The following is a 27,573-nucleotide window of genomic DNA, read 5'->3' on the forward strand; positions in this document are numbered from 1 at the left end:
AAGCCTCCCAGTCTGTGGCACTTTGTTACAGCAGCTCTGAGAAACCCGTTCAGGCAGCAAAGGGGGCATCAGCCAGGGAGGAGAGATGGGTGGGCTTGGCCCAGGTGGCAGGTGAGAAGTGGCTGGATTCTGCACCTTCTGCTGAGAGCAGTGCCCGCTGCTTCACTGACGCTGGGCGTGTTAACTGTGGGAGGATCCAAGAATGACCCTACAGGAGGGACAGACCTGCTGTAACAGAGGGGCTGGCTGCTGGAGGAGCAGGTGTGCCAAGAGTTTGGTCTTGAAAGTCTAGTAAGAGATGCCTGTTAGACTTCCCAGTGAGACACACGAATGGAGAGACAGGAGAGAGATCCCTGCTGGATGAGGTCAATGCTGAGCTGGCAAGAAAAAAAGGGGGCAGAGGCCACCCCCCAGGGCGAGTGTGACCGGATACGAGGTAGCCCCTGGACACTCCAAACACTGCAATGGGGATGGAGAACCAGCTGAGCGGCCTGGGCCAAGCGCTGGCCGGACGCAGCCCCCGACCGACCCCAGTCCGCTGGGACATCACAGGAAGGGCTCCAAGCACCCCCTCCCCAGGCTCAGGAGAAACCTGGGGGCCACCAAGTCAACTGTCTCCCGGGCGTGCACCGGGTGGGCACGAAAAGCGCGCCTGAGGCCCCCGCTGGCACCCCCAGTGCCCAGAGCCCTCGGTCACCGTCCCACCCAGACCCCCATCCTCTCCGCCGGCCTCAGGGACCCCCACCCCTCAACCCGCGTCCCCCCACCCTCTCCGTCCCTCTTGCCGCCGCTCCGGGACCGGGCCCCCCGCCCCTTCCCTCCTCCCGCCCCTTCCCTCCTCCCTCGCCCCCTCCCCCCACCCGGCCCCCTCCCCTCGCCCCCCGCCCTCCCCGCACTCACGTAGCGGGTGCACATGGCCACGGCGAGGTTGCGCAGGTGCGGCGTGGCCCCCACCCACAGGAACAGCGAGTCCGTCAGCCGCATGACGTGGAAGTGGACGAGCTGCTCCCACAGCCTGGCGCTGAAGTTGTGCAGGGAGACGTCCCCGCTCGCGGCGGCGGCCCGCGGCCCCTCCATCCCGCCCGCCGGGCTGGCCGCGCGCGCCGAACCCGCTCCCCGCCGCCGTCGCCAGACTCGAGCAGCCGAGCGCCGAGACGCCGAGCGCGCCTTTGCTTTCGATTCCGGTGGGTGGGGCCTGGTGGTGGGCGGGGCTTCACGGGGAAGGGCGACGCCCAGGCGGGGACGCCGGCGGGGCGGGTCTTGTCCGGGGAGGGGCGGGGCCGGGCTGCGCGGCTGCCGCGTGAATCCAGTCCCCGCTGCGCGGTGCGCCGGCCTCTCCCGCGCTCCAGTCCCGCTTCGCGGGCGCGGGGAAAACCCGCCCTGGTCTCGGGCGGGCTGGGCCGGCGTCCCCACTGAGGGCCGCAGGGACGTGCCGGAGCATCCTCCCGAGTGGAGACGCGCCGCCCAGGAAAGATGAGCGCTGCTGAGTCCATGCCGCGGGCATTCAGAGCAGCCGCCTCCATCATGCAGTGCTTGGTTAGGGTTAAGGAAATCCACCTGCTTCCGGCAGCCCCGTGACTGTAGGGAGCCCTGAATGCAGGTGGCGTGAGAATGACAACGATATTGGGAAGAGCTCTGAAAACGAAAATAGCGTAGACCGAGTTGGGGGAGGGGCGGGCTAGCGGGCCGCTGGACTCAGACCCTCTGAGCTGATGTCCTGCACAAGCGTGGGCCTTGGCTAACCTTTTAACCTCTCTGAGACTCAGTCTCCCCACCTGCAAAATGGACGTAAGAGCAGGTGCCTCTCAGAGGAGCAGGAAGGAAGCAGGGTGAAAGAGGCCTTGAATTGTAGTCAGTCTGGGACAACAGAGTAACTCAGTTGACGTTAGAAAGTCTTCTGTGTGTTGAAAGAATGTTTCTGGTAAAAGCACACAGCGCCCATTTTTGCCAGATTCTGTTACAGTCGACTCTTGGGTTTTACCTTGGAATGCTCAGAATTCTTTGCAGGGGCCTCTGGTAGTTAACTGCCCTCCCCTCCTCCTTAGACCTGCTACAGAAGCTGAGCTTGACCACCTGGAACCTTGCTGGAAACCCTCGCTCTGTAATCATGATTGGCCCAAATCGTTTTTCTCACCTCTCTTCCACCAAGTGTCTGGAGCCACGTGTATCCACATTGTAATCTCCGAGTGTCCACAGGCAAGGTCCCCAGTGGTTCTGTGTGCAAAATAAAAAGGCCTCAGTGACCCGTGTGCGGAGGGGAGAATTATCAGACTTCTGCTTTTTAAACCTCTAAAAGGTCTAGGTTGACTAAATTGACATTTAAGACACTATTAAAAAGTTTGCTCTATTCACTAATTGTCAATGATCATCATATACTTAATTTTCAGGTCAGCATTTTTTAACAGCTTTATTAAGGTATAATTAACATACAGTAACTGCACTATGTAAAGTATACAAAGTTGTGACATGTTTACAGGCCATGAAACCATCACCACATTCAAGGAATGTATGCGTCCATCACCACCCCCACCCCGAGGCTTCTTCAAGCCCCCGTAACCCTTCCTGCCCGCCACCAAACTCTGCATTGCACTTGGTCACTGCAGAGTAGTTTGCATTTTCTAGACTTTTATTATAAATGGAATGTACAGTATGTACAATTTTGGGTCTGCCTTTTCACGCATCATAATTATTTTGAGATTCATCCAGGTTGTTGCACATGAGTGCCGTTCATTCCTGCTTAGTGACAGGCAGGTGCCCTGGGTTGTTTATTCCTCACATGATGTTCTTTGGGGCTGTTTTCAGTTTGGAGATATTGGAGTCAATCTGCTATGAACACACATGTACAGGTAAGTCTCTGTATGGACATATGTTTTCACTTTTTGTAGTTAAATACCTACCAGTAAACTGGCTTCTCATGGTAGTTATATGTGTAAGTTTTTAAAAAAATTTTTAAACAACTTTATTGTGATATAATTTCTGTAAACTACACATATTTCAGATGTACAATTTGATGAATTTTTATAGATGTATGTACCAATGAAACCACCACCACAATCAAGATACCTAACATTTCCATCACTCCCCAAGGGGTGCAAATCTCGAACTCCCAATTTGTCCCTTCCCACCCCCTCCATACCCCAGTAACCATAAGTTTGTTCTCTATGTCTGTGAGTCTGTTTCTGTTTTGTAAATCAGTTCATCTGTGTCTTTTTTTAACTTTTTAAGAACCTGACAAACTGTTTTCCACAGTGACTGTACCGTTGAACACACTCCCATCAGCAGCATGAGAGAGTTCTGAGTCCCACACACCCTCATCAAACAGCCAGGACAGTATCAGTCTTTTTCATTGTAGCCATTCTAAGGGGTCTCTCGGGGTGGTTTTAATTTGCATTTGCAGGAGAAACCTTTGTGACCTTTAATTAGACAAAGATTCCATAATAAAACACCAAAAGCGTGATGCATAAAGGGGTAAATTGATAAACTGGACTAACGGAGCCGAAAATGTCACACACACATCAACTCGAATACCTTCTAATGTTTTGTCTCCTTAGAAAACAAAAGCCATTTTTAAAACAGAGAGTTTATCTCTAAAGAATCTTCGAGAATTATCTGGGGAAACTCAGGCAGTTAGCCAACACCCTGTTGCCGCGGGGTCCTCCCCCCACCCCCCCGCCTGCGTGTTCCTCTGCGGGGCGAGCCGTGGTACCCAGCAGGCACAGCTCACGGCCTCCAGGCCCTCCACCATCAGCTGCCGCTCAAACACTGCCCTGCGGTCCCCAGACACGTCCTCTCATTTACCTTGAGGACTGTTCTCCACAAGCCCAAACCCTACCCCAGCCCAAGTTCAGCAGACGACCCGGCTTCTGATTTTACAAAGAAAATACAGGTTGTCAGGCTCCACCTCCCCAGCTCCTTGTTGCTCCACTCAAACCCTAACCTTCGCGCGACCCCATTCTTAACCTCCTTCCCCTTATTAATTGAGAGGTGCCCCTCCCCCACGTCATCAGGGACCCACTTCATCAACCGTGGTGGTGGCTTCCCCAAGACTCTGAGATCTGCATGGAAACTTCCCTCTCCCTTTGCCCCATCCTACGTCCTCTCCCTCCCTTCCACGGTGCTTCTCTCATAAATGTTCAGACTAAGCTCTCTGGTTTGCTTTCTACAGAACCCAACCTGGGACAGCTCCTTCTGTGGCCCGTTTCATCTCACCTGACACTCTCCCTGGGCAGCTTCATCCACGGCCATGATTTTGCGCATCACCCACTCTCTAAAGCATGAGTCTACAGCCAGCCTGGCTCTTCTTACACATCCAAGCCCAGCTGCCTACCGGCCAACACTCCTAACTGTCCCCAGGCACCTGGACCCTCAGTGCATCCACACCTGAACTCATCCTCTCAGCCATCCGCTCAGGCTGCCCCCAGCCCTCTCCCTACATTGGTGAATGCGCACCTGTCACGCCCTTTCCACAAAACACAAACTCAGGAATTGTCCCTGTTTCTGCAGACTTGCAGACACCTTCCCACGCCCCTCCGGCCCGCCGCCCTGGGGCAGACCCGCCTTCTCTCACCTGGGTGCTGCTGGAGCACCCTGACTGGACTGGCTTCCTGCTGTCTGCTTCACTGGCTCCCAGTTTGTCTTTCTCACCATCACAGAGAGATCTACTGAATGGACGGGCCCACCCACGTTACTCCCCCTAGTGAAACACTCTTCAACGATGTTTAGCCTGCACACCTTGGCAGACCCCCAGCTGCTGGTCTCCCTCGTGTCCCTCCTCCCCTCCCCTCCCCACTTCGTGCTCTGGAGACGCTGAGCTCCACGAGGTGGCAGAACCACCCCCTCCGTTTGCCCTGTGCTCCATCCAGTGAATGCAGTGCCCCCGCCCCCGCCCTGACTTTCCTGCAGGAGAAACCCCTCGACCGGGGGTTCGCCCCAACTCTGCCCCTTAGGGAAGCCTTCCCTGCCTCGGCTGAGCAGGCTGCAGCTTCTCCTGGCCTTCCTTCAGTTTTAACCCCCACAGAGCAATCATGTCATGTAACCTTTCCAGGCCCATCTTCCTTCTGCAGGGCAGCTACGGGGTGTTTCATCTTCAGTGTGGTACCCGGCCAGGGCCCTGCCTGTAGGAGGCCACAGGGAACTCCTCAGGGCTGCAGCTCCCGGCCTGGCCCACCACTGATTAGCTCCGGGCCTCTCCGCTGGGTCTGTTATCCTAGCTGTAAATCAAGAAGACTGGCTTCAACCATCTCCAAGGTGCCTTCCAGGGCCAGCACCCTATGAAGATCAGATAAGAACGCAGACCCGGAACAAGATCCCTCAGTCCGCCCTGAGCAGGGGGTGTGATTCCACAGGGGGCCGCTGGGCGGCAGGTGGGAAGGAAGTGGGCTCCGTGCGCCCTGCAGCCTGGGCTTTTGCAAAGCGAATGGGGAGGCTCCGGATTCCTATCCTCAACTTAGAAACTCCGTCAGGGCCAGTCTTTTGTCTCAACTCCGCAGTTTTAGAACGCTCAGGTGAAACAGCGCGTCCTGTTTCTCAGGTAGCCCACAGATGTAAAAGCACCAGCAGGAGGCTGCGAAAGAGGCCAGCCGACCAGCTGTCCACTTGAAGCAAGGGCGGGACCCTGGTGGTATGATTGATCCCTCTCCTCTTTCTGCCACCACTTTGGGTTGTGAGCCTTTGTCTGGTGTGAATCTCATTCGGAACCAAGAACTATGGGATTTTAGATGACGGATAAGAGAACTGCCCGTGGAGAGGATGCCTGTCAGCTCCCTTCCAGGCGAAGGTGAGTCCTAGGTTCATCGCATGCACCACCTGGAGATGCAGCTGCCCGCCCCCCGACCCCGTGCATTCACGGTGCGTTCATGGTACCGGTGAATCTCAGGAGCATCCGGGATGTTTACAGCATCATAAGAGTCTCTCATGAGATCCTTGGGCCTTTAACCCAAAATCACACCCAAACTCTGTTACAAGCCGTGGCTGACAGTGCGATATTCGGGTGAGTAGTAGACCACCTTATGCTATGGTCATGTCTTAGCCCTGAAATGGCAGTGGTCTTGATGCAACAAAGTCTGTCTTCAGCTCATGATGTATTTCTAGCTTGGAATGGGATGAGGGAGGAGGCAGGGTACTCTGCTCCATATGGTCCCTCGGGGACCCCCAGCTGCCACCTTGGTCACAGCAGCAGAAGCGGAAGCTGCAGTCTTGGGTCCTTCCTTTTGATGCTTGGACTTAAAAGTGACCCATCACATCCTATCATAGCCCAATTGCCAGAAATAGTCACCTGTCACTGCTTACCCGCCAGAGGGTTGCAGGGGAGGGGGAGATTGGGTCCAAATGTGGACACAGGCAGAATTTTGATGAGCGCCACTGTGCTGCCACAGTGACAAAACAAGGCATGATTTACTGAGAGTTACCACGTCTGCCAACCACCGTTTGTCCAGATTTTCCAGTGGCCTGAGGTCAGGAGGCGCTGCCCAAAGCTGTGTTCCCCCCGCAAGTGGCTAAACTCTTTGAGTCTTTTTCTGACCTGAAGAGCATATGATCACCCACATCCTGCTGCAGATCTGTTCCTCCCACCAAATCTTCTCCAACTGACCCATTGAGTCCACTTCCGTCCCGTGACTGTGGTTGGAGGTAAGCCCTCCACTGGCGCCCTGGCCCCTCCTCTCCCCCCAGGACGGCACCCAGCCGCCTGCAACTCTCTCCTGCGTCCTCGATTTTCTCCTCCCCGGTAGACTGTTCTCACCGGCACGCAGACGTGATCTCTAAACATCTTTGTCTCCCTCGTTGACTGTGCACCCCTACCCCATGCCTGCAATTCCACACCCTTTCTCTCCTGAACTCACTCCGTCAGGCTGCCTTCCCACCACTGGGCGCTCCCACCGAGACCACCAAAGACCTCGGTTGTCAGAGCCGCAGCCTGACGCAGGCTCCTCCTGTTCAGGGCTGCCTCCTCCCATCAGCCCCCTTGTCAGTCTCCCCCGCTGGTCCTGGGCCACAGTCCCAGCCTCCCCTGAAGTGTTCCAGGGTCCACCTGCTCCTCCAACCGCTCTCCCTGCCAGGGGCCCCACCCTCTCACCCAAGCCCATGGCTTCTGTTCCTTCTGCACACTGATTTCTCCCAAATTTGTGTCTCCAGAGCCAATCTCCTTCCTGGGCCCCAAACCTGTAAGGTCAGCGGCCCCTCCGGCATCTCCATTTGAACATGCCCAGAAACCAACAGCTGCGTCAGGGTCCCCCAGGAAGCGCGCCTCCCACGGTCTCCTCTGCGGAATGTGCCCCTGATTTGGGGGGTTCAGGCGTCTTCTCACACCTGCACCTCCTTCATCAGCAAGTCCCGCTGGCTCCGTCCATCACCTCCCGTCTGGACTCATGCTAACCTTCTAAATGGCCTCCCTGCCTCCACCCTCACCCTCTTACCACCTATCCTCGACGTAAAAGAGTGATTCCTTTGAAACAGCTTTCCTCTGACCTCATTTTTGAAATAGAAGGATTAGATTTTCAAACCAAAATTGCCTAATACGAGCAGCCTGTTTCCAGGGAAGGCTTCTAGAATGCTCGCCTTTCTTGGGGCTATCAGAACCATTCCCATTTTGTCTAGTTTTCCCTATCAGGCCTCGAACCCCCCAGAGGCTAGTATTCCCAGTGCATGGACCTCCTCCCCGCCCTCCCCCGCCTCCTCACCCCAGCCCCCCCACTCGCTCGTAACAAGTGCAGACAAAATATTTTTGCTGGTAGCAGCTGTCCCACGGCATTTCTTAGTGCCCAAAGGAAAACCCCTGCCCACGTTCTGATGTCATCAGGCTCTGGCACCAAAGGAAAATAAGAGAATCCTATCAGTTTGCTCCAGAAACAACGTTTAAAGTGCACGGAGACCCAGGGAGTTATCAGTTGCTCACCGCCAGAATTGCCCTCTGTGAGATTTTTCTAAAACTCCTTTTAAAATGTCAAGGCAGTTTCTTTACCAACTATCTTTCAGTACAGCCCTGCGCCACCCAGAGGTTTATCTGCTCAGCCTCTGGGCAGACTGGGTGCTCCGCCCTCCAGGCCACAATGGAAGCTGCCATCACTCCACCCTGGACTGGGCAACAGCCCCATTCCCCCCTCCCTTGGAGCAGGTCTGGCCTCTGTCTCTGGATGAGCCATGGGAGATGAATAAAAAGGTTCCTCCCAGACTAGCTGGCCAGGGGAGCTGCCGGCTGGATGCGCGCAGTCTCAGGGCAGGGTGGACAGGAGCCTGGGATTCAGGAGAGGAAAGCAGGAAAGGGGGCTTCCAGCAAGGGGCGTGGCTATTCATTCCCCCCAGCCCTGCTCCCCCAGCAGCTTTTAGGACACCCCAAGCTCTGGGAAGAGGATTTCTTCTTGACCCCCAGGCAGAGACCAGAGGATAATTAACAATGGGGGGCAGGCTCGGGGCCACAATGTAGGGTGAGGCCAGGAGTTGGGGGGCAGGTTAGGCCAGGCAGGGGGCCGGGCCTGGAACGAGGGGACAATCAGGCTGAAGAAGAGAGGCACGTGCGCCAGGGCCACCAAGACAGGTAGGGGCGGGCCGGGGCAGCTTGTGTCCTGGAAGTCCAGTCAGTAAGAGGGGGTCACGCATTGGGGACCCTCATATTATCCAGGTTGAGTCTCATAAAAACCCCGAGTGGCTGTGTCGACATTCATATTTTCAAACAAGGAAATGAAGCCCCAGAACAGACAAGGGGCCCTGAAGGCACCTGGGTGCTTCCGGCGGAGGTGGGCCTCCATCCTGGGAGCCAGGCAGCCGGTATGCAGGGCAAGGAGCCAGGGTGGAGGGAACACACGGGCTTCGGGGGGTAGGGGCGCTCCACACCGCCTCCCCACAACCGCTCCCGTGGCTGAACCTCCGATGAGGCCCTGATGATGCACCGGGCCTCCAGGGCCTCGTCGCCAAAGCCAGTGGGGCTTAAGTCCTCTCCCTCTGGGATCCCAATTTTTAATATTCTACTTAAGTGTGGGTCATAAGCAAACTCACACACCTGGAGGGGGTCTTTTCACGGATGGTGTGTTCCCTTCGGGTAGGGAAACGTAGCTTTAGTGCGTGTGGCTGGGCTGGGGGTGACTTTAAGGCTCTGGAGCGTGCACCTGGGGTGGGTAAGGCACAACAAGGCTCACCGAGGAAGCCAAGAAGCAACTCCGCCAGCACAGGCGATGGGGTTTACATCCCTGGGTCCAGCTCAGAGCTGAGGAGGGGCCCGCGGCCTCTGGGTGAGGCTCCTGGGGCTTGAGCAGAATCCCGAGATGGCAGCCAGGGGACCGAGAACAAAAGGCTGCTTCTCCGCGTGTGTCCCTCCTGCTGAAACCGATCATGTGACGCAGAGGCCCCGCGGGAGGGAGGGGCAGGTGGGCGGGCTGCTCAGCACGTGGTGGGGTTTTTCCCGGGATGTCAAAGCCCTTTCCCCCGGGTGGCTGCCCAGACCTGGGCGGCGCGAGTCACCCCGGCCCGGCCCGCTTGGCCCCTGGGCCCCCACCTCGCCCGCGGCCGGGCCTGTCCTGGGCACAAAGGAGAAGATGGCTGCCGGGCGGGTCCCTTCTGCGCTGCAGTTTCCTCCTGGCACTGAGCACAAGCCCGGCTCCGCGCTCCATAAAGACGCGGCCCGTGGAAGCAGCTGTATTTCAAGGAGAGTCAGGGCGCAAGCCAAGGGGAAAATGAAAAGAGCCAGTGACAAAACGCCCATTCATCGGCTTCTCTGGGCAAACATTTACCAAGGCCATCTGTGCTCCAGGCCCCGCGGGAGCGCAGGGGGCACAGAGGTGCCCTTGAGCCGACGCCCCGCCCCGCCCCGCCCCGCCCCGCGGCCCACCCGCGCCACGGCCCGCGCGTGCGCGGTGGGGGGGCGGCGCGCCCCGCATCCCCGCATCCCCGCCCCGCATCCCCGCCCCGCACTCATCTCAGTGCGGGTGTGTGAACGCGCCTGGGGGATGAATGAACCTCCCAGGGAGGAGCCGCAGACGCGTTCACACTTCGGGGCTGCATCTCGGAGAGAACCCCGCCTGGGGCAGGGTCAGGATCGGGGTCACTCTCTGGGGCCAGGGAGGGAGGTCCCTAAGGGGCTCTGGAAGGCGCGTAGTGTCCACTAGGACATTCATCGAGCCGTCTACTGTGATCTGAGCACCTTCTGAAGCTATCCTTGAACAGCTTAAGAACCCATGTGTGTCTGTACAGATGCCTGTATAACACCTCGGAGAGCCAGAGGCCTTTAAAGGCTTTATTCCTCAAGTGTCCTGCGTACTGCCTTTGCACAGGACTGGATCTAAACAATGCTGGCTCCTTCAGTATTCGCCCCAAACTTCACCGTGTCTCCACCATTTTGGTCTTTTTCATCTCAGTTCCTAAAATGCAGCAATCAAGCCCATTGGTCCTAATGACGGCATCTGGTTTGTACGGAAGGTCACCCTTCAGAAGGTAGATTCCCAAGCAGGTTTTCACTTATTCATGCATATGTTTATCCTACAAACAATTATTGAGCGACTGCTGTGTGCCAGGCTCCAGGGGAAACAACAACAAAACAAACAAAAAAAGAAAACAAAGCTCCTCTTAAAGTGAAAGAAATGACGAAGCAAATAACTACAGCGCAGCACAGTAAGAACTGAGCTAAAAAGGAATGGGGTGGCGTAGGTGGTTCCTCCAGCCAGATGGGGTCCTCAGGAAGACTTCCTGGAAGAGGCAGCACAGAGCCGAAAGGGAGGACAGGAGGAGTCAGATGGACCAGGCGGGAGGCCGGGGCAGGGGCACAGGCCCCAAGAGGGGGAGACGCAAGGTGACCAGAAGAGGGGGCACTGAGGACACAGCTGGGGGCACAGGGCAGAGCGGGTTCAGAGGTTGTTACAGGAATAGGGGGAGAGATGAGCTGAGAAAGGGCAGTGATGTGGAAGAAAAGGGCAGAACTGAATTCAGCAAAATTCTCCTAGTTGATCTGATCCCGTGAAAAACCCTCATCTGAACATCTGGGCACCCACTTTAAAAAGCGGCGACCTTGACTTAAAAAAGGAAGGAAAATCTGACGCCTGCTACACCTTGGAGGAACCTTGAGGACATTGTGCTCAGTGAAATAAGCCAGTTACAAAAGGACAGATACTGGATGATTCCACTTAAGTGAGGTCCTGAGAGCGGTCAGATTCCTAGACATGGACAGTAGAAGGGTGGTGTCCAGGGGCTGGGGGGTAAAATGGGGAGCGAGTGTTCAGTGGGTGCAGAGTCTCAGTTTGCAAGACGGAAGGAGTTGTGTGGACGGAGGGAGGTGACAGCAGCACAACAGTGTGAACGCACTTGATACCCTGAACTCTACTCTTAAAATGGGTCAGAAGGTAAATTTTACATGTGTTTTACCATGATTAAAAATTAAATAGAAAAGAAAGGTGACCTTGGCTTGAAAGGTCAAATGCATCCCCAAGATGCATATAACCAAGTCCCGTGGCCCTAAGAAACCTCTCTGTACTCGGCTGCCCAGACGACGAGGTCCTCTCTGAGAACCCAGGACATACCACAAACTGAGGCTGATGCTACAAAGGCCCTATTGGATAGTTCTTCGATCTTCTGAACCAACTCCACTTCCAAAAGCCCCAGTGGGTCAGCAGCCGCTATCTGGACACCCCTGTTGAAGTGGCTGCTCAAACCTCCGAGCACAGCTTCTCAGCACAGGAAGAACCACTGCTTAGAGACTGCCCATCACTTGCCAAGTCCTGCCTGCACCCCAATACCACCTCTAGCCCTCACAGCAACCCCACAGGGAGGCGGTAATACCTCACCATCAGGCTTCGGAGGCCGGGGGTAAACAATTACCTACTTGCCCACAGCGTTGGGGGGACGTGAGAAGCCAGGATTCCAGGCACTGAGTCTGTGTTTGGGGGACACAGACGTGTCGTGATGTCCTCTTAACTCGGAGGGAAGCCTTAAAGACGCTTCCAAGGGGAGCCCAGGTTGCACAGAACACCGGTTTGGCCGCCAACAGTGACCTAAAGGGTGAAGCAGGGGTGTGAACGCAATGCCTGCCCCTTAGTGATGATCCCATAATGACTGAAGACACCAAGTTTCAGGCTGAGGATTTGCTTCTTTGCTTTGTTTTGCTTTGTTTCAACGAAATCCCAGAAGCAGTCGCTTGTTTTCCCCCACCAAGGAATCTGCAATCAATCAGAGAGAGAGAGAGAAACAGAGCGGGGCCGGGAGCCAGACGGGAGGCTGGATCAGTGTCCTTCCCAGAGGGTCAGCGTGACTCGCCCGCCGATACCTCGTCTAACACGCCGGCCCAGACTTGCTGCCACTCAGGCCTCTGTACCTTTCATTTTTTGTCTGACCTCACTCTCGAGTTAGCAGAGAAAAACAAGGTTTGGAGAAGCATAAAAATGAGATGGAAAAAAAACCAGTGAAGGGGAAGGAAATAAGAAAGAAACAACAGCAGGTCAGGAACCTGCTTTGCTAGCTTGACACCTCGGGCTGCCGCCTAGCTCCCGGAGGGCGGGGCTTTGCACCCGAGTCCCTGACTGCTGTTCTGGGCCTAGAACAGCGCCTGACACACAGTAAATATTTGTCAGATGAATTTGATGGGCTCTCATGCCGTTTTAAAGGATGAAGCTGGGTGTGTGGCTGTAGGTCAGTATTTCCATGGGGACCCCACCTCAGGGGTCCCCCCGCAGCAGGAGGCCAGAGCCACCCCAGTCTCCGAGGAAGCCCCTCCAGGCCCTTTCCTCTGCCCACCTGGGGCAAGTGCCAGAGTATCGGCCTCGCCTGCACCAGCACCAAGGTGGCTGTGGGACGTGAGCTGTTTTCTCATCCTCACTCTCCATTGTGATGTAACCCACTCTCCCTGGGTCCTTCTGATTACGAAGAAAAGTGACCCTGAGAAGTCTGGGCGCCTTTAAAGTGGTGGAGTGCTGCCCCGCTCAGGGACGCACAGGATTTCGGTGGGTTTCCAGGATAAAGGCAGCGACCAGGCCAAAGGAACGGGTCCCACGTGGTCTTCCCAGGTCATCTGATTCCCAAGTGAGGAAGTTGCCACGATGCAGACATGGACGCCACCTCACTGCACTCAAATTACAGTCAGGTTTCTTCTTTCTCCATTTTAAGGTATCTTGACATTTTTGAACTTCAAAAATATGTATTAAAGTTGTTTCATTTTCATAATATTTCATATTGTTTAAAATAATTTGCTCATTACTCGAATTACACTAACCAAAACAGTCGGGTGACTGTCGGGCTGTATCCGCAGAGCCTTCTTCATTTGCGGCTCAAACTGCACCACTGCAGGTCAGCCCAGGTGAACAAAACCTTCAATAGAAAACAGAACAATGGAGATGGATTAGAAGCACAGGGGTGTCTCCGGAAGCCCGTTCACTGTCTCAGGGAAGGTCTGGGAGTGGCTGAGGGCCGTCCTGCGGCCAGCCACGAGAGAAGGGTCCCCTCCGGAGCCCAGTGACATCCCTGAATCTTGCAAAAGATGGAGGCAACCAGTGCCTGGCTGAGGGACAGGAGGAGGCAGCGCGGTCCCCTGAGGTCAGAAGCAGAGCACTGAGGGCCCCGCATTGTAGGGGGGGCCCTCTGCAGGGCCGGAAGACACGCCCCTTGCCCCTGTGAGAGCTGCTCCGGGGCCAGGGGGCAGTGTTCCCTAGGTCTGGAGCAGGAGCCGGGCAGGAACGAGGGGCTGAAGAAGGCACCGGGGCCTGGAAACCAGCCACAGTGTGGAGGCGTCCAGGTGGACCCCACAGCGACCGCCACCCTCTTGTTGAAAGCCCAGGTTCTCTGAGACCAGCGTCACCTGCGACAGTCATCAGTGTACAAGAGAAGAGGTTCCTGGGCTTACTGGCCAAGGCGCCAGGAGCCCATGGCCGAGGCACATCTTGTTCCAGAAACCTCATGTGATTCCTGGCCCATCCCCAGATCACTTGGGGCACTTCTCTTCCCTCGAGAAGACACACGCGGAGCTGTGGGTACCTCATCCCAGGGAGGCAGAGCCGTGTGCACCTCTGCTTTAGTTGGCGGAGCGGGGGACTTCTCCCCAGAGGCACAGGCTTAGCTGCCTCAATTTCAGCCCCAGCCGGTCTGCTTCAGCTCCCCACCCCCAGCAAGAACCGCGGGCAGTGGGCATGCCCCCCCCCCCCCGTGAGGAGCGCTCTGGGCTTTCGTCAGATCTCTCTGCTGCCCATCCTTCGCCGAGGTGTCTTCCTTCCTCTGCCTCTAAGCTTTCACTTCCTCTGCCACTTCTTCCATGTAAACCAGCGGTGACTCAGCTGCTTTTTCAAAACCGGGTGTTTCTCGAGAGAGGTCATTACGGATCTCTACTTTGTACCGGAAGGTTTTTTCTTTCGCTTCCCTGCAGAATTTTGGCCGAATGTCATGCCTAACTGACCCCTCACCAGTCAGCTTGTGTTGGAAACAAAGGGTTTAGCAAAGATTTGTCTGTGAGCTCTTCATCTTCCTGTCTCTGATTTCTTTCTTTCTTTCTTTTTTTTAATCTTCTCACTCCAGTAATCAGTCTCTGCATCAATTGCAAAATGCAGTGATTTAAAACTTCAATTTTCTTCTCTCTGAGTGACGCTCCTTATACATCTTTCTAAGAGTTCCCGTGTAATTTTGTTTGTTCACTGAGCTCAGAGCATTTCTGATTCCTCCATCACTGCTCCGTGCTCCTCTTAAATTTGGTCATTTTCTTTGTAAGTCTGGTGGAGTTTAGACTTCATCATTTCTTTGCTAATTTAGCTTCATCACAGCTTTTTTTTTCCCTGCCTCTGTGAGTTCCACAGAATTCCTCACAAACATGTGTGACATTTCTGTAGAGTTTTGGCTTCCCAATAGCTTGTCCTGTTTCTTTCCATGGAATTCATCCTTAGTTGTCAAAGTTAGAAACGAATTTTTTTTTACTGCAATCTGATTCCTTTCTTCAAGCCTCCGATGTGTCTCTAAGCCCACTCGCCTTCTCAGACAGAGCCTTACTCTGCATACCGAGTTCTTCAAAAGGTGCCTTTGTTGCTTTGATCTTCTGTCTGAAACCTTACAATTTGTTAAGAATTTTGTTTTTTCATGATATTTAAAAAAAATGTCTGAGCATCTGTTGCTCCATCACTTAATACCTTCCATTCTCTTTGTGGCAGAGCAGCTTCCAGAATAAACGGAAACAACCAGTTCCCTGGGAGGAGGCAGTAACTGCGGTTCGCAGGGACGTGAGGAAGATCTGGCAGCCTCAGGTCCCCGGCCACGGTCACCACCAGCATCCTGAGAAAGCACCTCCAACTTTCCCAGTGGAAGGACATCTGTATGGGTTTCTAGGCTGCATGCAGAGGCTCCATATCCCCGAGTCATGCTATCAAACAGCCAACCTTTCTACAATCTATTTCTACATTCTCTGGGATCCTTTTTTTTTCTCTTTCCAAAATGACTCACAGAAACTGCATCTTCTTTGTTCCTCTATGTTCAAAAATATTTGTTACCTTTAAAATTAAAAGACAAGTTAACTGGGTATGCAAATATTGGGACACACGTCCCTTGAAAATTTTATAGGAATTACTTGTTCTCTCATCTTCTAGCATTGAATATTGTGCTAGAGAAGTCTGGACAACTGTGATTTTTTCCCCCTGGGTTAGAAATAGCTGGCTTCCCTGGTTGCTGTGTTTTTGAGGTATTTTATCTACTCGAAGAATATTTATTGTTTGCCTGCCCTTGGTTTCAGGAAATGTGGGAGATACAAAGGCTAAAAACACATGGTTCCTGCCATCAAAGGGTCAAAAACCAGTGGGAAAGGGTTCCCTCTAGGGACAGAACTCTAACCTCACGCAGAGGTCCGGAGCAGGGTGGGCAAGAGCGGGCTCGGCAGTGCGGGGAAACCGCAAGAACTCCTGTTTGTACTGATTTCCTGCAAAGCAAGGAAATGGTGCTTTGAATAGCCAGCGTCCCCAGTGCCGCTGGCGCCTGACTGGAGGCTTGTGCCTGTGGTCCTGTGTCGTGAGTCATTCCCTGGGAAGGAGGAACTGGCAGTGGGGTTCCTGACCATGTCATCTCGATTTTGCACCACTCATCCTCACATCTGGGCAAGTGGCTTGAAATACAACAGCAAAGAAACTGCAAAGTGAAGATGGCGTTAGTGATGCAAACATGTGAAAAAATAAGGGACGGCAGAGCTGGCCCTCTGCTCCTTCTACAGACCCTTGGTCAAGCCATGAGGAAATCAAGTCTGGCAAGACGCGGGCCAAAATAAAATGAAAAGTAATAGAAAAGTGTATTTGAAATACTGATTCACATCTGATATCATTCACAACATATCTCTAAGTAAAATACTAAGTATATTGAACCTTGAGATGCTGGCTTATAAAAATAAATATATGCAACTTATGGATAAATAAATATACATATATCGGGGATGTATTCTCAACTTTTTTTTTTAACTGGTATGGTGTGCAATGAAAAAGCTTGGTGACCACTGCTTTAATGTAATAAATGCAAACCCGGCACTGATTGCATTAAGAAACCTCTGGGAGAGCAGTGTACAGACAGTTCATTGTCCTTGGCAACAGGGGGATGAATCACAGATAGCTGAGCTGCATGGTGAAGAATGAATGCAATGTCACCGGATGAAGAAGAGGAGAGAGTAAGTCCAGGTGGATGGAACAGTGTGAGTGGAGACTCAGAGGCTCAGGGAGCACATCCTAAAGACGCGATCAGCGGGCAGATCCAAGTCTCTGGAATGTACTATGGGGAGGCAGAAGGGTACAGGGAACAGAAGAAGGTAGACCACCCAGGCTGCAGGGGCCTGAATTCTGTGCTAAGACTTTGGACCACAGACTGTGAATGACAGGGAGTCTTGGAGATGCTTGAAGAAGAAGAGCCATGATCCAAATTAGTACCAGGATGCCTTCGGCACCACTTCCGGTGGTAAATTGGCCAGCGGAAGGAGCAATAAATGATGAAATTGATACTGGTTTTAGAAAGCTCTATCTATCTATCTTTGAGAAAAGGGGCACTATGTCAACATCAAGACCAAAAAATGCCACTAGATATATAGGAAATACTAAGAAACTAACCCTTTTTTTTAAACTGTGGTAAAATGCACATAAACATACAATTTGCCATCTTTTAAATATACAGTTCAGTGGCATTAAGGACATTCATACTGTTGTGCAACCATCACCACCATCCTCTCCAGAACTCTTTAACTTGCAAAACTGAAACTTTGTCCCCACTAAACACAAACTCCCCTTTCCCCCTCCCCCAGCTCCTGGCAACCACATCCTACTTTCTGTCTTTGTGAATTTGACAACTCTAGGTACCTTGCATCCATGAAATCATACGATATGTATCTTTTCACAGCTGGCTTATTTCACTCAGCATAATATCATCAAGGTTTCTCCATGTTGTAGCCTGAGTCAGAATCTCCTTCCTTTGAAAGGCTGAGTGGTATCCCATTGTATGTGTCAATCACATGTGGTTTGTCTATTCCTCTGTCACCGCACACTTAGGGTGGCTTCCACTCTCCACCGCTGTGAACAGTGATGCCGTGGATGTAGGTGTACAAATATCTCGAGATTCTGCTTTCACTTCTTTTGGGTACATATGAGAAATAAATCTTTTCATGTTTCCTTTCTGGGGGTTATTTTCTAAGAGGTAGTGAGTTGTCCCAGAGGTTCTCATAATGCAGTTATTTTCATGAAAATGTACCATGAATTGTGGTGGCCACTGAAAAACAGGCTGGACGCATGAAGCCAGGAGTTCCTGCTCAGAAGCTGACTTGTTTCTGCAGTGAAGACATAGTTAATGCTGACCAGGCACCTAAATCCAAGAGGCAAAGAAAGGGTGGTACTGTATGTATTTGTGTGGCTCCATCTATCCAAATCCACATGTTTTGATTTTATTTAAGTGGCAAGCAATGGGCTGCGGCAGACCTCGAGGAACACCACACCTTCCTGCGGGCAGCTTCTCAGAAGGGGTTGATTCATACGTTTGTTGATTTCATAGTCTGCACCTGTCAGTCTCAGTGTTCTATCATGTTCCCATTCAAGGGCATTTTCTACTTCTTGCTTCTGTTTTCCACAGTCTGGCTCTGTAACATGAAATGCCATTTACCTAGGATTCACAGAGCCAGCGTTGTCCGGCCTGCCTTCCTCCAGCCCAAGAATCTTACAAATCACTGACAGTGTGGGGGAGGGGAGGCTGCTTATAAAAGGGAGCCGGTGTCCTGGAAAGCGTTAGTCCTGCTCCCTCTGCCGATTTGTATGACAAAGAAGTGGTGACAGCTCAGCATTCTCACTCTGGACTGAGGCCATTTGAACCCAGATTTGAACGCCGGCAATGAGAAAACAGCCAGCCTTAAGGAGGAACAAAAGTAAACGTCGCCGCCCTGCCCTGCATTCACGGCCTCCGAATTTTCCCTGCTCTTTCCCGTCTTTTGTTACCTGGGCCAACTGGTCCCCACAGAGCCCCACGACTGCGGAACGACAAGGGCTCTGCGGCTCCCACTCAGGCAGCCCTTTGAGTAAAGAGCACGGGGGCAGCTCTGTCGGGGGCTGCTGGCTTCTCATGGGGGGAGGGGAGGCCTGGGAGAAAAGGGGGAACAGTGGGACATAAACAGAGGGAGTGACAAAGCTGAGAAAGCACGGGTCTCGGCGGATCCCAGGAACCCCCTCCGCCACCCACTCCCCGCAGTCACAATATAGAGCTGCGACCCCTTCCTCGCCCCAAATTTCTGGTTGTTTGACTCCTTTACATAAATGTTGGGGTTGGTAGGTTTCCAGTATTTCTAGCTGGAGAGCATTGAGAAGAGTAAAAAAGGAAATAATGATGGATTTGCAGTCTCTTTCTTTCAGTTCTTCTTCATTCATTGGCTAAGTGTCGGTTGCCTAGGAAACCGCGCGCATCTCGGCGGCAGAGTCGGCTGTCAGGCTACGGGCTGCGAGCTGTGTATTAAGTAAGTGGTGAATGCGGGCGGGCAGTGGGAACATCTGAACGCTAGAAGCCTTGCGATTTCAATGTATGCAAGAACATTTATCTTGCTTTGAGAAAATAATGCTTTGAAATTCCACTCCAAATCGGCTATGTAATGCCCCCTTTCTATCAGACTTCAATTAATTAACACGTGATTCTGTGGAATATATAAATGCAAAATCACTTGAGAATTTGCCACTGAAAATAGTCTGTAAAATGTGAGCGCAAATAGAATTTTAATTAAGGGGGCATCTTACTCACCTCAGCCACACAACCAGTTATGCACAAATAAAGGTTGGATTTTACTGTACACTGCTATTTCTACAACTGTCTCAGCAAGGAAAAATTTAGCAATGTTTGTGCCTCATTAAAATTAATAGCAAGTAAGTGATGATGAAATACATTGTTCTGACACCTTCGTGTCCGATATAAAATGACTTAAATGGAGAGAAATTGTGGGTAATAAACAGATGAGAAGAAATGCTGGAGGACCCAGCTGGGAGCGATTATTTTTTCTGCGTTGAAAGCCCCTCAACAGCCTCTTCCCTGGGAGCTACACGGAATAAGTACTGATAAGGGTGGGCAGATAAACCGAAAGACTTCAGGGAGAGGCTTGGCTGTCATCAACACTCAGCCATCCGACGCAAAACCAGCTCGTTGTGAAAATGAAAACACGCAGTATCATACTTTCAAACTGGGGAGGGGCGTGGGACGGCCAACGCGGGTGCCGGCTCGGAAGAGGCGGGTGGGGGACGGCACCAGCAGAACATCTCAAAGGAAAGCAGATTTTGAGCCAAAAGTGCTGAGTCCCCAAGGGTACCCAGGCTTTCGGAAGGATGAGGTCCAGCCTCGCTCTATCCTAAACATTTCCCCTAAAAGAAACCCGAAAAGAAACGGTTCTTTTAACTACATATACTTTAACAAGCGTTTCCACCCCGGGCACTCCGCGGAGACCTGGCTGTGAAACAAGTTGAGAAATAAACCGATAGGTGAGAGAGCTGCGGGGCTCAGATCCGCTGGACAGCCGCGCGGCGGGCGGCCCCTGCGCCCCAGCCGGGCGCTCACCGCTCGGCGTGCCTCTGCGGCCCTGGCTTGGTTCCTCCCCAGGCCCGAGCGGAGCCGCCGCCCCCAAGTCCGCGTGCTGACACCAGCCGCAGCCCTTCTGCCCGGACGCGGCCACCTTCCCAAGGGCTGGGCGCCTAGAAGCAGGATTCCAGCCTGAGCCCTGTCTTTAACTGGCTGTGTGACCTTGGCATCGCTCGCCCTCGACGCTTCTGCGTCTGTGGGAGCTGGATTAGACACCCGGGGTCAGATCCCGGGTCCAGGGAGCCCCACCAGCCGGGCCTGTGGGAGGACCTTCCGCCGCTCTGCCCCTCGCCCGACCCCAGCCTAACCCGGACGCCGGCAGCCGCGTCTGGGGACCTCTGCCCCGAGCTGCAGTCCAGGCGCAATGGGTGTTTGAAGGAGGCTGGGCTTTTGTTCTCTCTGTCTCTCTTTGTGCACTGGAATTGGGTTGAAAGCCCCCCTTTCATCCCCAGCGGGAAAGGGAGGCGATGACAGCTTGCTGATAGTTCTGGGAGGGTCTCACTCAACAGCTGCGGGCTCTGCTCGGCCGCGGGAACCCAGGCCATTTCGGCCCCTCTCGCCTCAGGATGAAAAGGGGCCAAGTCACGTTTCAGATGACCCGTCACGGGTCGGGTGGGGGAGGGGCGCTTCAGCCATGGAATTGCGAGGAGCCATGTTCCAGCTCCTTCTCTCTCTCTCACACACACCCACATACACACAAACACACACACACACACACACACACACACACACACACACGAAAAGTAACAAAGAAATTAGCTCCTTGGACTCCCTAGAAACTGTCGGTTCGACGGAGTGTGGGGCTGCGCGTCTGCGCACGCGCGCTGTGTGCACCTCAGGGTCCCGGGTGGCCGCCCCCTTGCTGTGCTGCAATGCTCTGGCGCGCCCCTCACCCGCATCAGCAGCACGAAGGTTGGGGACCTCGTGGCTGCCTCCGGGTCCGGCGCCTGATAGAAGATGAGAATGTTAGCAGTGAAGCGGGCGATGACCTCCCTTGGAATCCATCCCCTTAGTGGACAATATACGAACCGAACCCAGAGAGGGGAAGCGCCCGGGGTGTGATTTTTAAATACTCAGTTGTGGGAGGTATCCCACGCATTTTCGAGCTCTTTGTTCTGCCGCAGCCCCGCCCCCCGAACCCCACCCTCTTTCTGTCCGCTGGACAGTCCACGCTGCACCGCCAGCCACACCCACCCCATCGACTCCCAAGGAACAAAAGCCGACCCGCGGGGTGGAGGGGTACTGGGTACCAGCCGGGGACTTATGGACTCTTGGAGAGGGTCGGGCGGGGCGGAGGAGACCCTGAGGTCGCCCCACCCCCGGATGCTGCAACCACAGTGAAAGGGAAAATAGGCCTTTAACAGAGACAAAAGAGAGGATGGGCGGGTGCGGAGGGGCGGGCGGAGGGCACCCTGAGGCTCCTGGGCCTTAGGTGTCTGGGGTCACGGCTCTTCAGACCCCAGCATTCTGATCACACAGGACTTCCGCCTGGGGCCTCGTGTCTTCTCCCAAGGCTCTGTGTGACCGAGGTTCGGGCGCGGACATTTGTTGCCCTCTGAGGGTTGGGGGAAAGGGGCAGTGGTCTCACCAGGAAACGGGTGGCTTAGGAATCTCAGGCCCTTGGCGGAGGAGGTGCCGCAATCTGCGCCGCCAGCGAAATCCGCGCCACCCCAGCCCTACCACCTGCCAGTACCCGGAGCACAGCGCGCTCCTTTCCGGCGCACCTGACGGCCTCTCCACCTGCTGCAGTCCCCCTGCCCACACCTATCCAGCGCCAGCTCTTCCCCCACACTGGCCTGCCACACTGGTCACCCTCGCCTCGCCACCCTTCCACCCTCGGTTCCTTCACCCACCCCCAATTTTCAGTGCCCAGCTTTTCCACATCCCCCTAGTCCTAGACAATGCGCACTCCCCCACCCTACTCCTCGCAGCCCCCACTCCTCGCCCGGTCCGCAATCTTGTGCTGATTGGCCGCGGGCCCCTGGTCCAGCCCCCTGGACGGTCCCAGGGGCTCGGAGCATTACGTCAGCGGGGCCTGGAGAGCGCTAGCGCGAAGGGGACTGGGGGGCTCGGGCTGGGGGCGCGGCCTGTGCGGGCCGCCCCGCCCTCCTCGCATAAAAGGCCGAGCCCGCTGGGCCGCCGCTCTCAGCCAGCTGGTTCCCGAGCGCTTTCCCGGTGACCCCGCAGTGGGTGTGTAAGGAGGACGGACATACTGACCAGACGCCGACCGGGACCAGAGGAAGCCAGCTAGCACCATGCGTGAGATCGTGCACATCCAGGCTGGCCAGTGCGGCAACCAGATCGGAGCCAAGGTGGGCGCGCCGCCCGGCAGGGGTCGGGGTTGGGGCGGCGACCTAGCCTAACGCCCCTCGGGGTTCCGGGCGCGAGCGTGGTCCTGAGCCGGCCCCCGGCTCCAGAACGCAGACTTTCCCGGCTGCTTTGTGCCGCGGAGCCGGGCGTGGGCCCGGAGGAGACCTTCGGGGAAGGGGGAGGACCCCTGTTAACTTTCTGCCGTAACGCGTTTGGAATCCTGGTCCCTCGGCCTCCCCTTCCTCCTTGTTCTTAACTTAGTCCGGCACGCGGGCCCGGAGAGGACGCGGGTGTGTCCGCGGGACTGTGCGCGCGGGTCTGCGGGCGGGGCTCGGACGCCGGGAGAATTGATTTTACTCGCTTGAACCCGAGTCGAGCTGCAGGGGGAGGGGGCGGAGCAATCGTCTTGAGGTCCCAGGACGTGCTTTGAATATAAACCCCACCTCCTTCAGGTCCTTCGGGTCCCTGTTCCCCCGCCCACCCCCTCGGCGCCGCCGGAGTTCCTGCGCGCCCGCCTCTCCCCGCTGCCCGGGTCGTCGATCCAGTTACTGGTCCCTCCCATCCCCGCTGAGACCCCCACCTCCCGCCGAGAGCAGCTGTTCTCCCGGGGAACGCCCCATTATAACTCCCTGACCCTGCAAACCACAAGCCCCGCGGCTGTGCCGGGTCAGGCTACCCTGAAGCTCCTGCACGGTTGGTTGGGTTGTCGGAACTGAGTCGGGGGCTTTTCATTTAGAGTCGTGGCCTCTCTGAGGGGTGGGGCATGGCTAAATGCAACCTTATTCTGTGTCTCAGTTTTGGGAGGTCATCAGCGATGAGCATGGGATCGACCCCACCGGCAGTTACCATGGGGACAGTGACTTACAGCTGGAGAGGATCAACGTGTACTACAATGAAGCCACCGGTGATTGCCTTTACCCCCCACCCCGGGAGGGGGGACTGACCCCAGGAGTGTGGCCCCAGAGGAGGGTGGCCTAGCGGATTTAGGATTCCCACTCTTTCACTGCGGTTTTCCAGTGGGCGTCCCTTTGAGAATCCCAAGATCCTGTCTTTGGGGGCAACAGCAGTGCCTGCAAGAAGGAAGCTAGTACCAGGCCCTCCTCTTCAGAGCTCTCTGCCCGCAGGTCTCAGTCCAGCTCTGTCCCTGCAGGTAACAAGTACGTGCCTCGGGCCATCCTGGTGGACCTGGAGCCGGGCACCATGGACTCGGTCAGGTCTGGACCCTTCGGCCAGATCTTCAGGCCTGACAACTTCGTGTTTGGTGAGTGACAGGCACGGCAAGGGAGTCTCATTTTACGCTGGACACCTCAGGGTGGAGGAGGGTGACTGCCGTAGAGAAAGTATAGAGTTGTGTGCCGATTTTGTCTTAATAGAAGCTAAAACAAAATGCCTTTCAGTCTCTAATAGCCAGGTTCCTAACCTTCCTTATTTATAATTATGTCCATGACCAAATATTTTAATGTCTGGTCATTTTAGTGATAACCTGAAATAATCTTATCTAAACAGTGACTCATTGAGCTATATTAAAGGGCTTAAGGTAAAAGAGAATTTAACACAATCATCAGTGACTTCTGAAGTCTCTTTCCGCCCGGCAGGCCAGAGTGGTGCCGGGAACAACTGGGCCAAGGGCCACTACACGGAGGGCGCTGAGCTGGTGGACTCGGTCCTGGATGTGGTGAGGAAGGAGTCCGAGAGCTGTGACTGTCTGCAGGGCTTCCAGCTGACCCACTCGCTGGGGGGTGGCACGGGGTCGGGGATGGGGACCCTCCTCATCAGCAAGATCCGGGAGGAGTACCCCGACCGCATCATGAACACCTTCAGCGTGATGCCCTCGCCCAAGGTGTCGGACACCGTGGTCGAGCCCTACAACGCCACCCTCTCCGTGCACCAGCTGGTGGAGAACACGGACGAGACGTACTGCATCGACAACGAGGCGCTGTACGACATCTGCTTCCGCACCCTCAAGCTGACCACGCCCACCTACGGGGACCTCAACCACCTGGTGTCGGCCACCATGAGCGGCGTCACCACCTGCCTGCGCTTCCCGGGCCAGCTCAACGCCGACCTGCGCAAGCTGGCCGTGAACATGGTGCCCTTCCCGCGCCTGCACTTCTTCATGCCCGGCTTCGCGCCGCTCACCAGCCGGGGCAGCCAGCAGTACCGCGCGCTGACGGTGCCCGAGCTCACCCAGCAGATGTTCGACTCCAAGAACATGATGGCCGCCTGCGACCCGCGCCACGGCCGCTACCTGACCGTGGCCGCCATCTTCCGGGGCCGCATGTCCATGAAGGAGGTGGACGAGCAGATGCTGAACGTGCAGAACAAGAACAGCAGCTACTTCGTGGAGTGGATCCCCAACAACGTGAAGACGGCCGTGTGCGACATCCCGCCCCGCGGGCTCAAGATGTCGGCCACCTTCATCGGCAACAGCACGGCCATCCAGGAGCTGTTCAAGCGCATCTCGGAGCAGTTCACGGCCATGTTCCGGCGCAAGGCCTTCCTGCACTGGTACACGGGCGAGGGCATGGACGAGATGGAGTTCACCGAGGCCGAGAGCAACATGAACGACCTGGTGTCCGAGTACCAGCAGTACCAGGACGCCACGGCCGACGAGCAGGGCGAGTTCGAGGAGGAGGAGGGCGAGGACGAGGCCTGAGCGCGCAGGTGGAGGCCGGGGAGGGAAGGCCGGGAGGAAAGCGAGGGGGAGGGGGGCTCCCACGGAGGAGAAGCATGGGCTGGGGTCTGGTTCTCTGGTGCTCTTCACTGTTGCCTGCCACTCGTTTTTGTTTTTGTTTTTGTTTTCCTTTTGTAATCTCGATGACATCCAAGTAACATTTGAGATCTTTCTGAGCTACTGTTGTAACAGCTAAAATCACATAAACGTTTGTGTCCTAATGGTCTCCTCTTTTCTGTCTCCTCCTTCTCAGATTATCAATGTAAATGTAACTTTCAGAACACTTGGTATTGAATCCTGCCTTTGGAAAAGACAAGGGACAGGTAAAAGCTCAAATGGTTTTTACTCTCTAGCGTGGTAAAATTAAACCAAGCACAGTCATACCCAACTTAGACGGAGAGCAATCTGAATTTTAAGTTGCCTTTAAGGCAATTTTTATTAGCTGAAAGATGCCTCCTTGGAAGCGCAGACTGTGTTCTCACAGAGAAATCCTACACTACCTTTATTTCCTCTCCAAAAAAAAAGTGAACAGTTTCTACATGCGCACAGCACAAAATTCTAAAGGATGCAGAGTGGAAAGAAGTCTCTCTCCTCCTGTGCCCCTTGGTACAGTTTGCCCCCGAAAGGCAAGCATTCTTCTATGGTTATCTTTCTTGCACCATTGCAGAAATATTCCATATGTCTTCAAACCTATGTAGATTTATTCCCTTTTTTCTTTCTTCACACATATTATGATACTAACACTGTAACTCTGCCTTGGTTTTTCACTACCTAGTGTATCTTTAAAATACAGAGAGCTGCCTCCTTTCAGTGGATACAGAGTATCCATTGTGTAGTTGTGAGTTTTGTATCTAACCAGTCCCCTCACAGGGACATGCAGTTGTTTGCCCTTCTAGCCTGTAGTGCCACAGTGAATAGTTTTGTGCATATATCATTGTGTAAACTTCTTTAAGCGGAATTTTCTGCCAAAGGATATATGATACTATGACATCTTAAGTTGATGAAATCCCCTGTACTTAGGAATAGCCACAGATTTATAAAGTGTTAATACACGAGAATTCTTAAGGAACTTTTCCTCCCAGCAGCTATGTTTATACTATATTACAAGTTATTTGCACACAAGTTAACTACCTTTGAATTTATATGAAGTTATACATTCTGGATTATTGGAGAATATTACTTTAAATAGGTAAACCACAATCATTTTCGGTTTATTGCATTCTTACCATGAAGCATTGGGGTTTGGGATTTGAACCCAAGCCTGCCTCTAGATTTGAACTGAGTCACTAAAGAAGCTGTGGGTTTTTAACAACTGACTTTCAGTGAAAATTATGTGCTTCTATGGGATCAATTACATTTTGTCAAAATGGACCAACGCTCTGCCTTAATCGGGGCCGCCAGTTTCACATTTTTGGAAGAGAAGCAGTGTCAGTAATAAACACATGTACAAAATGTACTTATAAACCCTGGTAGGAAGACAAAGACACCAAAAAACTGTAGATTTATGATTTTTCTAATTTTTAGACAAATTCAAAATGAAAGAAAATATCACCTTAAATCTGATGCTGTATTTATTTCACTCTACTTGGTTCTACTCCTACTTAAGTTTTTGTTTGTTTTTTGCTTTTAAGAAGAAGGAGGGAAAGGAGGAGGGCGAGGAACAGGAGGATAAGGAGGAGGAAGGCGAGGCTGGATCAGGGATCTACATATTACAGTGGCTGATGTATGTCTGACGTATATTTGAAAACAGTTTCAAAGAAAAAGTGTGAGCCGTGTCACTCCAAATAGTGTGAAATAAGGTAACTCTCTCAAATGGCCCCCTAAATGGCAGTGGGCAGCAGTTCACTTTATGACTATTATCCATCATGAAAACCAGACCCAGTGACGAGGACCAGTGGCGTCTGGTTCAGTTTTCTACATTTAACAGTGAACGGCAGGTGCCTTGCCTGCTGAGCCTCTGTAAAGCTTCCAACAACCTCACTGAAGGGGAACATTGGCTTCAAGTGCCCTGGACACTTGGGTCAGCCGTCAGGACCCCCTGGATCTGCCCTTGGCCATGCCTTCCCCACAGCCTGTCAGACACAAGATCCGCCACTTTGGAGAAGGGAGGGCATGCCGCCAGGTGTCTCTTGGCAGACTGTCCGTGTCCTGCTTCTCTTTCCACCTTGTGAGAAAAGAGGGGACAGGAGGCACCCAGCAGGCCGGGCTGCCAGCCTGTCAGCACACTCAGGTGCACACACTGCGAGGACTCCCTTCAGCGTGATTAGAACAGATGTGCCAGACTGGCCCGGCAAGCAGATGCTCTGGGCAAACCTTGTAAAGCCCAGTTGTAAAATCTTAACTTGAAATACTTAGCAAGACAACTCAAGAGCGGGAACATGCACAGACGAACAGCCGGATTAAGAGACTTTTTGAAACTGTTTCCTTTGTTACATTTCCATCGTGTAATGGGATTTGGTGATGGTGGTGATGGTATGTTTTCAACGCCGTTTCTGCAAAGCGGTTATTCCATCCCTCCCTGATGTGCCACCACAGGTGGTGATGCCACCTGGCGGATGCTCACTTCTGAGTAGGCGCAGTGCCCA

General features: G+C 53.9%; 2 protein-coding genes across 4 annotated transcripts in view; one reads left to right on the forward strand and one right to left on the reverse strand.

Moving 5' to 3' along the window:
• PSMG4 (proteasome assembly chaperone 4) overlaps positions 1-27,573 on the reverse strand; it is a 71,141-nt gene that overhangs the window by 6,066 nt on the left and 37,502 nt on the right. For 2 of the 3 annotated variants that reach the window (XM_072945776.1, XM_072945774.1), the window contains 2 exons: positions 2,135-2,214; positions 901-1,635 (listed from right to left, as the gene is read on the reverse strand). In XM_072945776.1, the coding sequence (XP_072801877.1) occupies positions 901-1,635; positions 2,135-2,214 (815 nt within the window). Of the gene's footprint in view, positions 1-900; positions 1,636-2,134; positions 2,215-11,796; positions 12,041-27,573 lie in introns of those variants that run through there. The other variant, XM_072945773.1, reaches the window with a different exon arrangement.
• On the forward strand, positions 22,168-25,209 carry LOC140687851 (tubulin beta-2B chain). The gene is made up of 4 exons (XM_072945772.1): positions 22,168-22,316; positions 23,110-23,218; positions 23,465-23,575; positions 23,910-25,209. The coding sequence occupies exons 1-4, from the start codon at positions 22,260-22,262 to the stop codon at positions 24,968-24,970; spliced, it is 1,338 nt and encodes a 445-aa protein (XP_072801873.1). The 5' UTR covers positions 22,168-22,259; the 3' UTR covers positions 24,971-25,209.

This window comes from Vicugna pacos, chromosome 20, assembly GCF_048564905.1.
Source record: "Vicugna pacos chromosome 20, VicPac4, whole genome shotgun sequence".
Taxonomy (NCBI): Eukaryota; Metazoa; Chordata; class Mammalia; order Artiodactyla; family Camelidae; genus Vicugna; species Vicugna pacos.